General features: G+C 46.7%; 1 protein-coding gene across 5 annotated transcripts in view; it reads left to right on the top strand.

Annotated features, from left to right (window-relative positions):
- SEMA5B (semaphorin 5B) overlaps nucleotides 1–14153 on the top strand; it is a 117896-nt gene that overhangs the window by 85833 nt on the left and 17910 nt on the right. For 4 of the 5 annotated variants that reach the window (XM_023260225.2, XM_045037027.1, XM_045037026.1 and 1 more), the window contains exons 4-6: nucleotides 2847–2892; nucleotides 13183–13245; nucleotides 13569–13667. In XM_023260225.2, the coding sequence (XP_023115993.1) occupies nucleotides 2847–2892; nucleotides 13183–13245; nucleotides 13569–13667 (208 nt within the window). Of the gene's footprint in view, nucleotides 1–2846; nucleotides 2893–11558; nucleotides 11946–13182; nucleotides 13246–13568; nucleotides 13668–14153 lie in introns of those variants that run through there. The other variant, XM_019839850.3, reaches the window with a different exon arrangement.

Raw genomic sequence — 14153 nt, 5'->3', positions numbered from 1 at the left:
ACGGTATTGAAAAGAAATCTGTGTGTAGAACAAACTGGAGTTGTTCAAGGGTCAGCTGTAATGGTTTTACTTTTTATTTTCAGATAATTATGGATTTCCATGCAGTTGTAGGAAGTCAGTCCACATACCCTTCACCCAGCTTCCCCCGGTGGTGACATCTTGCATAATGACAGTGCATTGCAGTTAGGAAGCTGACATTGAGACCATCCTTCTCCCTTATTCAGGTCCTGCCAGTCTCACAGCTGTACTTCTTTAAACCCAAAAGGATACCACTGATGCCTCTGCTCTGAACCTTGTGGACACATTTTGAAAACTGCCGGTCTTTCTGTGCCAACCATGTGCCAGGCACTATTTTATGTACCATATATGTAGTAAAGCATCTAAAGCATATAGTAAATCAGGCATGTAATAAATCACCTAACCTTCACATGAACGCCGGGCAGAGGGTTCTGTAATTATCCCTACTGTATGGATTAGGAAACTGAAGCTCAGAAGGGTTAGGCCGCCTGCCTGTGTTCTCGCTGCTGTTTCGGACCCACTCTGGGGCTTCCCCACACAACAGGCATGCCTTTTCCTGGCGTTTTGAGCCTGGCTGTGCCCTCAGAGACAGGGGACAGTCAGGCAGGACATGGTGCCTTGCACCCCTCACAGCAAATGAAGTGGTTCCTCAGTTTCTTCTCCCCCGTTCTCTAGGGAGAGAGAACTTTCCTTCCTCCTGTCCTTCTGCCTGGCATTCTCCCTCTTCTTTCTGACCCCCTAGGTCTCTGGAATTCAGCTGGGGATATTTTTTATTTATTCATACCCTGCCTTGTTCCATAGGGGATTTAGGGGCAGGTCAGGCTGAAGAGATTTCTCTCTGTTCTCGTCTCCCAGAGGAGCAGACTACGTTGCTGTGATAAACGATTTTTGATGGGATAAAAATTAATAAAGTGATGCAATGTTTCCCCTAATTTTTTAAAGCTGTGAGCAGATGCCTCTGTTACCTGAGCAGACAGCTGGGGCAGAGTCCGAGTCCATCTGTTCTCAGGCCAGGAGGGAGGGGGTGGGGAAGCTCTGCAGGGCAGGGGGCTGGGGAGGGACAGTAGAGGCCTGCAGCCAAGGTCAATGGCGAGGCCTGTCCGGCCCCAGAACAGCAAAGAAGCTAAGCGGCGTCTGGGCCTGGAGCCAGAGCTGGGGACAAGAAGCCTCCAGGCTGAAGTGTCTCCTTCAGGCCTCTGGATTCATTCAACAGGGACCCCTCCATCCCCCATCTCCTCCTGGCCCACTCCACAGCATTTCCCTTCAATTCTCTTCTCAGTACAGCCGAGGTAGGCCAGAATGTTCTAAAGCAATTATTCCTAAAAACCTCAGGAACCAAAAGGGGAATGGCTAAAAGAAAATGTTAGAAGGAGAGAAAAAAAATTCTTAGGGAAAACCAAGATTTTACATCTGTTTGATATATTATCACTGCTATTTAAGGCCTTTTTAAAAATTACGACTATATTATTTTTAGAGCATTTCTAGGCTGACAGCAGACTTGATAAGAAGGTACACATGTTTCCCATGTGTCTCCTGCTCCCATAGCCTCCACCACCAGAGGGGTACATTTGTTGTCGTTGAAGAACTGCATTGACACATACATCATTATCACCCCACATCTATATTTTATATTATGGTCTCTTAGTGTTGTACATTCTGAGAGTTCGGACAAAGGTATAATGACATGTATCCAGTGTTACAGCGTCATACAGAGGAGGTTCACTGCCCTAAAAATCCTGTGCTCCACCTGTTCATCCTCCCTCCCCTCAACCACTGATCTCTTACTGTCTCCATAGTTTTGCCTTTCCCAAAATGTCATATAATTGGAATCATACAGTGTGTAGCCTTTTCAGATTGGCTTCTTTCACTTAGTATTATGCATCTAAGTTTCCTCCATGTCTTTTCATGACTTGATAGCTCATTTCCTTTTTGCTCTGAATAATATTCTATTATCTGGATACACCACAGTGTATTTATCCATTCACCTGCTGAAAGGCTTCTTGGTTGCTTCCAAGTTTGAGCAATTGTGAATAATGCTGCTATAAACATCCATGTGCAGGTTTTTGTGTGGACACGTTTCTTTATTTAAGGTTTTTGAGCAGGAGGCTAATGTGATGAAAACAGTATTTGAGGCAGATGAGGCTGGCAGCCCCATGTGGGCTGGGGGGGCACAGGAGAGGAATCGTGGGGGCGCTGAGGGGGCCACTGGGGCAAAAGCGGATAGGGTGATCCAGGGAGGGGATCATGGGAAGGTCAGATCCAGAGTCACCACAGGCAGGGGCTGCGGGAGATGAGGAGGCAGACAGGACTCCGGGGGCCCCAGGCATGGTGTTAGGAGAGATGGCTGGTCTGTCTGAGGAGGGGAGTCAGACAGGAGTGGGTCTGGGTGGAAGGAAGGAGATGGTGTGTTTAGGCTCCTGCAGGAGCTCCATGAGGCATCACGTTTAACAGAAGTGGGCTCTCTGGCTGGGAGGAAGGTGGTGGGGCTGCTCCCTGGACCTGCCAGGGCAGCCAGGGAGCAGGGACGGTGTGGGCTTCAGGAGTAGACAAGTCTGGGCGTGAATCCCAACTCCTTCACTTACTGTCTATGACTTGGCCAACCTGTTTCCTCATCTGTAAATGCAGTTTTCCCTCTCCACTCATGGAGTTTCTGTGAGGGTTAACAGAGCCAATGGAGATAAAACTCTCCCAGGGGGTTGACCCACCACAGGCCCTCTGCAGTCTGCACCCTGTCCTGGCACCTTATGAAGCTGGAGCCGGGAAGCTGCTTCCTGGGGACCTGCCTGCAGAACCAGCTTGATTTATGATTCTTGTCTCTGTTTTCACAGGAACTACCTCTTCAGACTCAGCCTTGCCAATGTTTCCCTCCTTCAGGTACATTTGCCTCCCTTCCCTTCCCTTTCTTTGTGATTTCCCCGGTATTTGGGAGCTGGGGCTGGGGTAGCACAGGGAGCAAGGTTCAGAATTCAGCCCCTATGGGTGAAAACAGGAGCCCCATGCTCTTTTCACTGGCCGTGGACTCACGCTGGCTTCCAGGTCTAACAGCCGGGAAGGTATTTGGAAGTGAGGGTCACCCACATAAACATGGAGGCACACATGGGGCTCCTGCATTGTGCAGGGGAACTGCTGACAAGGGGAGAGAAGGAGCACCCAAGTGAGAATGACCAACTGGCCTTGTGTGCCTGAGACTGAGGGGTCTCGGGATGCAGGACTTTAGGTGCTAAATCTGGGAGAGGATTGGGCAAACTGGACTGGTTGGTCATTCTAAGTCTTACAGAAAGGACTGAGTTTTGGCCTCAAGAGAAAGGGTATCCCTGGTTCCTTTTTTAGCTTGGCCTGAGTGATCCCATTCTAACTCAGCGTTTTCACTGGACTGTGATTGATTTATTATCTGCTGCCAAGAAGGACTCCCCAAGCATAATTCCCTAAGTGCTCTAGGAGGCATTTTAATGGGACTCCTTGATCCAGAACATTTATCCCAGATTGAGAAACAGATGCCAAACCATCTCTGCAGAGGCGGAACTTTCTAGATGAAAGAAGTCCATCTCTTCCTCAATGAGGGGAAAGCCTCCGTTCTTGTGTCTAGGAGGCTTGAGTATTTGTTGTGCATCAGATCTGAGCTGGGGGAGGAGGGGTTGTAAGACAAGCAGGGGTTGTAAGGGGTTGTAAGGGGTTGTAAGACCTCTAGGGCTCACTGTATAGCCAAGAAAAGATGGTGAGTGATGCATCTAACCTAATTACAGAATGGTTAAAGGACGCAGTCAGGTGCTGGACAGTTTGGGGTACAGTTTCACTGCAAATGGCATTCGGGCAAGGGGACACCTCCTTGGTGAGCTGTTGTGACATTCCGGTCTGACCTTTTCTAGCTGCACCTGGGTGTATACCCCCATGGGCCATTGCAGCTGACTGCCAGAGGGGAGGTATAAGGGAGCAGAAAAGGTCTGACCATCAGAAGGGAGGAACTAGGGCAAATAGAAAGGAAACACCATTCATTCATTTATGGCTCCATCTATCCTTCAGTCCTTACCCTTACCAGCCAAGCTGCCATCCATTCATCCAACTACCCACCCAATTAACATTTATTGAGTACCTACAGAAGGCTGGGTCTGGTTGGAGGCATGGTACTAGGCATTTGAGATCCAAAGTTGAATAAGGCTCAGTCCCTAGCCTCGAGGAATAAGCAGATGAGATCACAAAGGATTCCCTGTCCTGGATGGGATTTCTGTGGCATGATCTTGGGGCCTGGGCTAGAGCAGCCTCAGTGACCTGCCAGCTTGGTCACAAGCAGCCCATCTAGAGCCTACTTACCAATTGACATCCACAGAAAATGAAACCAAGTTGCCAAGCACAGCAGGTCAGGGCCTGGGGAAAGTGGGCGCAGAGGTGGTTCAAAGTGGGTGAGAGGAAGTGGACCCGGGCAGGGGTCCTACCCTGAGCTCAGGCAGTCGGCTTTTTGTTAGGTTCCCAAGGTCTGCAAGTGAAGATCTTCTAGGAGTAGTAAGGTGGTCCCAGAGAGAAAGAGAAACAGATGCCGTGCAAAGCATGCAGGGAGGGGTAAGGCTAGGTTCAGTGGTGGCACTGGTGGCACCAGAGGCACTAGAAACCCATCAGGCTCAGCATGGTCTGCAAAGCCTTCTCGGAAAGCTGCCCTTGGCCTGGAGCTTGAAGGATGGGGATTTTCCAGGCAGCTCAGGAGGGCACACAGAGGGGTGAAATAGCATGGAGCACTGAGGGACCTGGTGGCAGGATCATTGGGTGTGAGTGGGAAAAGGGTGGGAGATAAGGCCTGGGAAAAGAGAGAGACCACTTTGCACCTGGCCTGGTGCAGAGAATAGGTTAGTCAGGGGAGCCTGTTTGGAGGCCACTGCAATAGCTCAGGTGAGTGATGGGGAAAACTGAACTAAGGCAGGGGGTGGGGATGGAGAGAAGAGGGAGGAAGATCTGCAGGTGATGGAAACACACAGGGTCACAACATCAAACAGCTCCAGGGCGCATCAGGCACACTGTCTTTTGCATGAAGGAGGAAGGGAAGTTAGCAGCTCTGGGGGGCTTGGCCAAAGGCTTGGTCCACGGTGGTGCCATCCAGGGCTCTGGCTTACAAAGCTGGGTAGCATAAATCAGGTTGTGAATGAAGCTAGCCTGGCTCTTGGCAGTAGTTCTGCCTTGGTTGCCCAGTAGAATCACCAGGAAAGATTTGAAAAACACTGATGCTTGGTCCCAACCTCAGAGATTCTGACTTGATCAGTCTGAGGTGCAGCTGGGCCCCAGGAATTTAAAAAAAAACTTTTTTAAACGTTAATTTATTTTTGAGAGACAGAGCATGAGCGAGGGAGGAGCAGAGAGAGAGGGAGACACAGAATCTGAAGCAGGCTCCAGGCTCTGAGCTGTCAGCAAAGAGCCTGATGTGGGACTTGAACTCACAAACTGTGAGGTCATGACCTGAGCTGAAATCGATGCTTAACCAACTGAGCCACCCAGGCGCCCCGGCACTGGGATTTTTTAAAGCTCCCAGGTGCTTACAGCACGCAGCCAAATGTAGGAACCGCTGCTCTAGGATGTCAATGCCTTTTCTGTAGGTGCTGCCTGCCTGGTTTGGCTTCTGACAGTTGGCCCACAGTTCCCGGGTCCCATACCTTATCAGATGTTAGGACTCTCTGGCTTGATGATGAGGCCTGACATTTGGTTCAAACCTCTCTGTGTTGAGCTGGCCTCTGCCGTGGGAAGATATCTTATGCTAACCCCATAACTCGCACTTGGAGCAACGGCTCAGCTGCAGGGGCTTCTCTGAAGGTTGCTGCCAACCGGCCACAGGTACACTAGGAATTGGTTTCACCACCTTCCCAAGATGTCTCTTTGGGGCCTGATCTCAGGAGTCTAGACTAGGTTTTCCAAGACAGAATAAGGAGAGGATTTCATGTCCACATCCCTACCATAGTGGACTACCATCTGACCACAAAGGGGAAGGAAAGGGAGAGAAGTTAGAGTGGGCTGTCCAGCATTCCTGGGCAGACTGGAGGTGAACCCCTGGCTCAGGCCCCCTGGTCTGTCATCTGGCCCGGTGAGAAAGCCTTGACTTTTGACCACAGAAGCCTGGCCTCCGCAAGTGCCCTTCCATTGCCCTATTTGGGGCTTTGGGGTTCCTGCTCATAAGCTTTCAGTCCTCAGCATCTGCTATCACAATTGCTTACAGAAACCAAGTGCTAACCAAGAGCTGACCACCAGTGTCAGGAGGAGGTAGGACCCAGCCCTCCAAGCCAGCTTCCTCTACTGTCCATACTTCCTGGGGGTGCAAGGCAGTAACTCTAAGTTACAGCCAAATGATCCACTGACTCCAAGGAAGGATTTAACAATGCTTTATTGATAGCTTAAATAATTAACATCCCTTAAAAAAAATCTAAATACAAACAGTTTATGCAAACCAGTGTCCATTAAAAGGACTTCTAAGTGCCTAACCCCTATTAAACAGTTTATGTGAACTACTATTCCTTCAGGAAAATCTAAATACCCAGCCTCCTTCCCAATTCTCCAAGCACAAGAGGTGAGATACAGGTAGCAGCACAGAGGGCAGTGCATGAGCGCGTGCATACCTGTGTGTGTGTGTGTGTGTGTGTGTGTGTGTGTGTGTGTATGTGTGTGTGTTTACTACTGCTTGCGGTCAGGAAGGGGAAATAAAATCAGCTCCTCTGTGATGGTTATTTATCAGTGTAACCTGAACTGGTTTGGAGAAAGAAAAGGTGGCGAGTGGTCAACAGTGTCGGGGGGTTGCTGTGTGATGAGCTATCCTGGATTTGGCAATTTTCTGGCCTTTGCCAGAGTAGTTCAGGGAATGATGTGTCTGGAGGCCTAATTGCAATGGATTCATGATCTTGGGCTGCTAGATGTCCTGGAAGTGCAGAAACACGGACTTTTTCTACACATACCCCATCAGGATACACGTGGGGCTTTGTTGGGCCTTGGCAGACAGTGAAGCTGATTCTGAGCTCTCTTCTAGTTATCTCTACATTCTCCAAGCTGGTCTGGCAGCTCTCAAGTTATTTGAAATCTAAACTCTCTGCTGAATGGTGGACCTAATGCTCAGAAAATGTTTTAATGATCAGCCATTGTCGCTGGTGTCCAAGGAAGTTGCTGGGTCTGCAAGGAGATTATCCAGGCCCTGGGTGTCTTGCCTGCTCTCTCCCGTAGCAGAAAACCATACAGTTACTCTGTTACTGGAGATTGCCGTATTAGAATTTCTGGGACAGTCCTAGTTTAAAGCTTTATGCATGGCAGATTGATTGATCATACATGTATATCTCTACTCCTTCACAAAACCCCACTAAAAGGACAGTGAGGAATTTTAAAAGGTATAGGTCCACAATGACAGAGAGAACAAAAGAGACATCAATGGAGAAGAGATTAAACATATTTTAGGGAGATGGAAAGTGGATGGATAGTCATAATTGACTAGGCAGAACAGAACAGTTTACAGAGGAAAATGTGGCAGAGAAGCAAACTGATCCCAGCCCCCAGAAGGGCTTAGAAGTTGGGATGTTGGGTATTGTGGAATGTGAAGATGAGGTATAAGGTGGGGGGGGGCAGTTGAAATTGTCTACATTGAGAGATTGTAATCCAGGGATTCTATCCCATCCTACACAGCAATCCCTTCATCCATTTCACCCCTTCCCCAACAAAGAGAGACTAAGACCCTTACTCTAAAGAGCCAACTGGTGAGTCTCCAAACTTGGAGACTCCAAGAAAGCTGAAGGACACTAACGGGGTATGGTGCTAGAACAATGTTTCTCTTCTTTCTCTCTTTATGCAATTTATTTACTGAAGAAACCTGGTCATTTGTCCAATAGCGTTTTCCACAGTCCAGATTTTTCTGATTGCAATCCAAGTGGTACATCTTAACATGTTCCACTATTCTCTGTATCATCTGTAAATTGATGCTAGATCTAAAGACTTTATTCAGTTTAGATTCCAGCAAGTTTACTTCATAAGTGTTTTATGTACTTTTTTTTAGGAGGTATGTTGTATATGATTTTCTCTGTGTTTTTTTTAAATGTTAGCAGCCATTGATGATTGTTTCCCAGATCCATTAATGTTGTGGGGGTTACATTGTATTAGTTGGACTTCTACAAAGAAAAACTTCTCATCTCCTATTTGGTTACCCAATGATAGAGTCGTATAGGAAAAGCAGGGTAAATGTTTGATACTCTTCCTTTATCTACCACCTTTCAAAGAATGAGCTGTTTTCCTAGTGTCTGTGATGATCAATTAATCTTATTCTTTTATTATTATTATTATTATTGCAAACTCAGAATGGCTTTAAACACTATTGATGTGTCTCAGTCCATTGCACTTATCTTTCATGGCTATGCCATCTCTTCCAGGACAAAGCCTCTTCAGGTTGGTTCCTGGGTCCTTTGACATGATGGCCCTTTTGCCTTTGGTTGCATCCTTGCTATTTGGTGTGAAGAGATGCTCCAGGCTCACCTTGTACATTTCCTAACCTCAGACCCAGAGTTAACCATTACTCTAAGATGCCGGTTCCTTTCAGTGGGAAATGGTTAGTTGATTTATTTTAAATACAAACAAATAGCCCCAAATCACTAGACATTTGAAAAAAAAAGCCTATAAAGTGAAAGAGAAAGATCAAAACAAACAAGCAGAAGAAATGAAGAAAGGTGCAGGTACAATTAGAGAAATATAAGAAAACAACTTAAAAAGTAATTAGAAAAAACTCATTGAATCTTCTGATATATAAAAATATATTTTTTAATATACTAAAAATGTGATTGGGGAAATAAAAATCGAATTGAAGAATATAAGATGAAGTCGAATAAAAATCTCCCTGGAATTAGAACAAGAAAAAAATAAGAAATCACGAACAGGAGAGAAATAACAGAGTATTAGAGGATCAATGCACAACGGCCATCACTTCGTTGGATTCATAAGAGTTACAAAAAAGAGAACAGAGGAAAAGTTGAGGAAGAAATTAAGGATGAAATAACATAAGAAAATCTGCCAGCATGGAAGATGAGGCTTCACACTGAAAGGGCCGAGTGAGTTCCCAAAAAGGTCATGCACTAAGACACCTCAGTTGGAAAATTCAGGATATTGTAATGAAAGAGAAGATCCAAAAAGTTTCTAGAGCCTAAAGAAAAAGAAAAAACTAGAAAAGTTGGGGAATAAGAATTACATCAGACTTCTCAATCGCAACACTGGAATCTAGAAAACAGTGGGGGAATGAATGCCTTTAAAATTCTGAGTGCAAATTATTTTTAACCTAGAATTCTGTATCAAAGCTATCAATCAAGTATGGAGATAAAATGAATCAGACATGCAAAAATTTTTATCTTTTTAAAAAAATTTTTTAATGTTTATTTTGAGAGAGAGAGCGTGCACACTCCCATGCATGTGGGGGAGGGGCAGAGAGAGAGAGGGAGAGAGGGAATCCCAAGCTGACTCTGCACTGACAGTGCAGAGCCTATCGTGGGGCTCAATCTCATGAACCATGAGATCATGACCTGAGCTAATATCAAGAGTTTGATGTTTAACCCACTGAGCTACCCATGTGCCCCAATGAATTTTTAAAAATTGATCTATCATGTTCCTTTTCTTAGGAAGATAGTGGAGATGTGTTTTACCAAAATAAGCAAGTAAATCAAAAAATTGGGAGACATAGGATTCAGTGAAAAGGAGAGGAGAGAAGGTAAGTCCCAGGATAACAGCCAAGCAGGGAAGCCCCAGGAGCAACCAGTCCACAATGGGGCAGGAGGCTGGAGCCTAGGGGCAGAAGAAAGAGGATGGGACTGAATAGATGATCAGAACCATTTGTGTTTACATTTAATAAATGATATCGAGAAGGATTTGTAGCAGCTGTTGGACATTGACCAATAACTTGGTCATCATTCCTGGTATTCCGGTAACAGCACACATTAACATTTCAGGATCATATCAGGAGGGAATTTGAGTCCTGGTTTTTTTGGAAAACCTTCTGTGGATACCTTCTGGTAAGATCAAGAGAGTATCAGCATCCAAACTTGCAGAATGGGAACAATAGCTTGGAAGAAAACTCTGGAGACCAGAGTGGAATATTCTTTAAGAACTGTGGTATCACTGAAACCCTGGGTGGTTCAAAAAATGATACTCTAAAACAAGCAAACAAACAAAACAAATGAGCACTGACAACCAAAGAGAAAAGTGATTCAGAAGAGGTGAACTCTGAATTCAAAGAAGGTTTTGGAATAATTAATTTTGCTTACATTTTTCTTTGTTGTACTCATAAGATTGATAGATGATAAAAATTGTAGGTCTCAGTAAGAGCATTTTGAATAAGTTTACATTAAAAATGTAAGCAATAAAGGATTTGATCGGCAGCATATTCTCTTTCTTGGTGTTTCATATTACAATCAATGGTGTCTTACATTCAGTGAAATCCAGGGTACTGACTGGTAGTAGTGAACAATTTTTATATATTCATAATAATGTAAATACTGATGATTTTAATTTAAAATTAAGTAATTATATTAATATATTAAATTAGTTTAATATTACATAATTATAGTGGGAGGATGAGGAGAAGGGAAATGTATGTGTGCTTTAACGTGGGGGGAGAATGGGATGGGTGAGTGGGAAAAATCTTCACCCCCATTAACAGGAAGTAAGAAGAAAAAGTCTGAGTTTGATACATATTTTCAAGAAATTGGATTAAAAGACACACACACAGAGAAGCAGCTAAAAGCATTGAAAGAAGTTGTCCTTAGAAAATGGGATTGGGGCGGAGGAGGAGTGAGTTGTTGGGGTTTTTTTTAAATAATTTTTTCATATCCTCTAACTTTTTCAACTCTGTGCATCATTACTCTTTTTTTTATCATTACTTTGATATAAATAATTTTTTAAATAAAATAAAAATTTTAAAAATGACTCAAACAAGCCTGTTCTGTGCTGTTATCATTATAAATATACATATTCTTTACAGGCCATATGTTCTAACTTTGGGTTTGAGAAATCTATTCACTGTGGGAAGCTGCAGGATGTAACGGAGAGAGCTCAGCTCTGGTGTCAGCTCTCTGGGTTTGCATCTTGGGTCTGCTGCTTACTAGCTTTGTGACCTTGGGCAAGTTGCTCAACTTCTCTGAACTTTATTTTCCTCACCTGTAAAATGAGCAGAAGTCTAAATGTTTTAGTGGCTGCAGTGAAGATCCAAGAGAGGTGTGTCAGTCCCTGGCACAGAGCCTGTCCGGGTGTCTGCTTTTCATTTGTACATTTGTACAACTGCCCCACCCACCCACCCAATGGAAATCTCACCCCCTTATGAGCAAGGCCCCTTTGCCCACCACCAGCACCCCCCCACACCCCAACAGCTATCCACTGTCCAGAGTCTTAAGCCTGGACATCTACAGTGTCTATGGGTCACTGCTCTTTTCTGGCCCCAAAGGCCCTGAAGCTGCTTGTTTATGTCCCTCTTCTCACATCAGGCTCAGCCAGGGAGCTGATGGGGTCCGGAGGGTGACAATGGCTCCATTGTTCCCGTCCAGATAAACCTCATGGCTCTGTGGCCAGATGCCAGGGTCATGGGCCCTCCTTCAAGGTCTGGGAGCAGAGGCCTGCCTGAGCTCCAGGCCCGGCATGGCAGGGTGAGCCCAGCCTGCTCAAAGGTCTGATGGAGGCATGACCAACTTGCCCCCCGGCTCCTGAATCCAGGATCTGCTGGAGCCAGCCCTCCCTCTGCCCCACAAAGCAGCCATCTCAGAGCTGTGGGTGGATTGCAGCCTGCTGCTCCCTCTTCAGGCAACCCCCCTCCACACCCCAACCCTGGAGCTCTGCAGGCAGGGACTTCACGGCTAGAAGAAGCTCTGTGAGAAATGAAAAGCAGATGGGGTTTTTTTCCCCCCTGTTTGGATGGAAGACCTGCTTGCTCAAGGCTCCCTCTCCTAGGACAGGTAGGCAGTTCATGTTTATACATGTGACCCAGAAATATATAATGAGCCACACACCAGGGCTGTTGACATTGCCTGGACCTGGAGGGTAGCAATCTTCCCTCCAGATGCTCTTCAGAGGCTGGGAGGGAAGTGGAGACAGAATAGGTGAAGGGGCAGAGGGGTTCCCAGGTGGGGAATAGCCCTTTCCTAATGCCATGGACACTTGGAAACATGAGGCCCTGAGTGAAAACTCTGTCCCCTAGCACCCCCATGGTGCATCCCATAATAGAGCACGAGTGATACTACAAGGGAAACAAGAAGGGAAGCAGACAGCACAGAATCTGGAAGAGAGGTAGCAATTAAGAAATAGGGATCCCAGGGTCGCCTGGGTGGCTCGGTTGGTTAAGCATCCAACTTCGGCTCAGGTCATGATCTCATGCTTTGTGAGTTCAAGCCCCGCATTGGGCTCTGCGCTGACAGTGCAGAGTCCTCTTGGGATTCTCTCTCTCCCTCTTTCTTTGCCCCTCCCCCACTTGCATGCGCTTGCTCTCTCTCTCTCTCTCTCTCTCTCAAAATAAATCAATAAATTTTTTTAAAAAGAAAAAAATAAATAGGGAGCCCAAGGTCCTGGTACAGCAGGATAAAGAGAAAAAACACACAGAGCCTTTGAATCAAGAATGAGGGTTCCAATTCCTGCTCTAGCACATGGCAGCAGTAAGTCACACAGAATCTGAGTTTCTTCATCTGTTAAGGAAAAAAAAAAAGAAAACACTTTGCAGGATAATAGTGGGAAAATTAAATAGATCTATCTCTGAGGTTTGCAAAATCTAGCCTTTCTTCCCACTCATTTGAGAGACATCTGACACATAGGGAGCACATTTTCCATCTCGGGCTCTGGGTCTGGGGTGGTTCTGAAGGTCGTCCTTGGCCACTTCAGCTCCCTGGCTGACCTGGGGAAGGAAGGACAGAGAGTCCTGGGACAGAGCTGCATGGGGGTAATTCAGCATGAGGAAGTTGTTACTCTAGGCCTCCCTGACCCAGGCAGGTGGGGAGGGACTGAGGGCACATCCTTCTTAAAGGTCTCTGAGTAAGGAGATCTGGCAGCCCTCTGGGTCCGAGCAGATGTGGTGAGGGGAACCCTTACCCTGCAGGCTGTCATTGACCCTTTCCCAGCTTCCGGTCCACTCCCGCCCCTGACTGCTGCCTGCCCCGGCCGTGAGTGCCACGGCCATATGATGTCTGTGTGCTCCTCCCGCAGGCCACAGAGTGGGCCTCCAATGAGGACACGCGTCGCTCCTGCCAAAGCAAAGGGAAGACTGAGGTATGTGGCCCTGGTGGGTGCAGGCATCTGGCTTAGAGCTGTCAGGTGTGTGGTTGTGGGGATGGAGGGTCACCATGTGGGCACGAGGCTGCCTGTGTGAGAAGCCCACCCTGATCCGATTGGGCAGCGATGCAGCCACCTGGCCTGGGAGGGAGATGTGAAGGCAGGGGATGTCCACAGATGCAACCTGAACTTCAGAGCAGGGCACATCTGGGGCAGAGGGGAGTGCTTTCAAATGTCTGTGGGGCAGTGGTGTGAGGGAAAGACACCCAGCCCCACACCTGGTGTTCTTGTTCCTTTATTACTTCCCCTTCTTGCTTCAGGAGGAATGTCAGAACTACGTGCGAGTCCTGATTGTCACTGGCCGGAAAGTGTTCATGTGTGGGACCAATGCCTTTTCCCCAGTGTGCTCCAGCAGACAGGTGGGCCCCCTCAGGGCAAGACAAACTGAAGGGGGTCACAAGAAGTTGTCTTTCCCAGGCACTACACAGCCTTGGGGTGGGTGGCCAAATTTAGGCACACACACACACACACACACACACACACACAAAAGAATGTCCAATTAAATTTAATTTCAGATAAACATCAAATTATATTTAGTGTAAGTATGTCCCATGGGAGATTTGGGATACACTTATACTAAACAATTATTCATTAGTCATCAAAAATTCAACTGGGCCTGCTATATTTTATCAGTCAGCCTCACCTTGGAGGGTTCTGACTAGGATGCAGGGAACAGAGGCAGATGGAGCTCCTGTGACTCAGTCTCCCCCCTCCATGATGGCTGCTCCCTCAGGGGAGCTATGTGTGGGGGAGGGAGTGAGGAAGAGGTTGGAGACAGAGAAAGGCCCCGAGAGACCAGGAACCCAGGAGGAAGCAAACTCTGGGGTGGCAGGGGAGAACAGGGA

Source organism: Felis catus, chromosome C2 (genome assembly GCF_018350175.1).
Source record: "Felis catus isolate Fca126 chromosome C2, F.catus_Fca126_mat1.0, whole genome shotgun sequence".
Classification (NCBI taxonomy): Eukaryota; Metazoa; Chordata; class Mammalia; order Carnivora; family Felidae; genus Felis; species Felis catus.
This window is presented reverse-complemented; position numbering and strand designations above follow the sequence as displayed.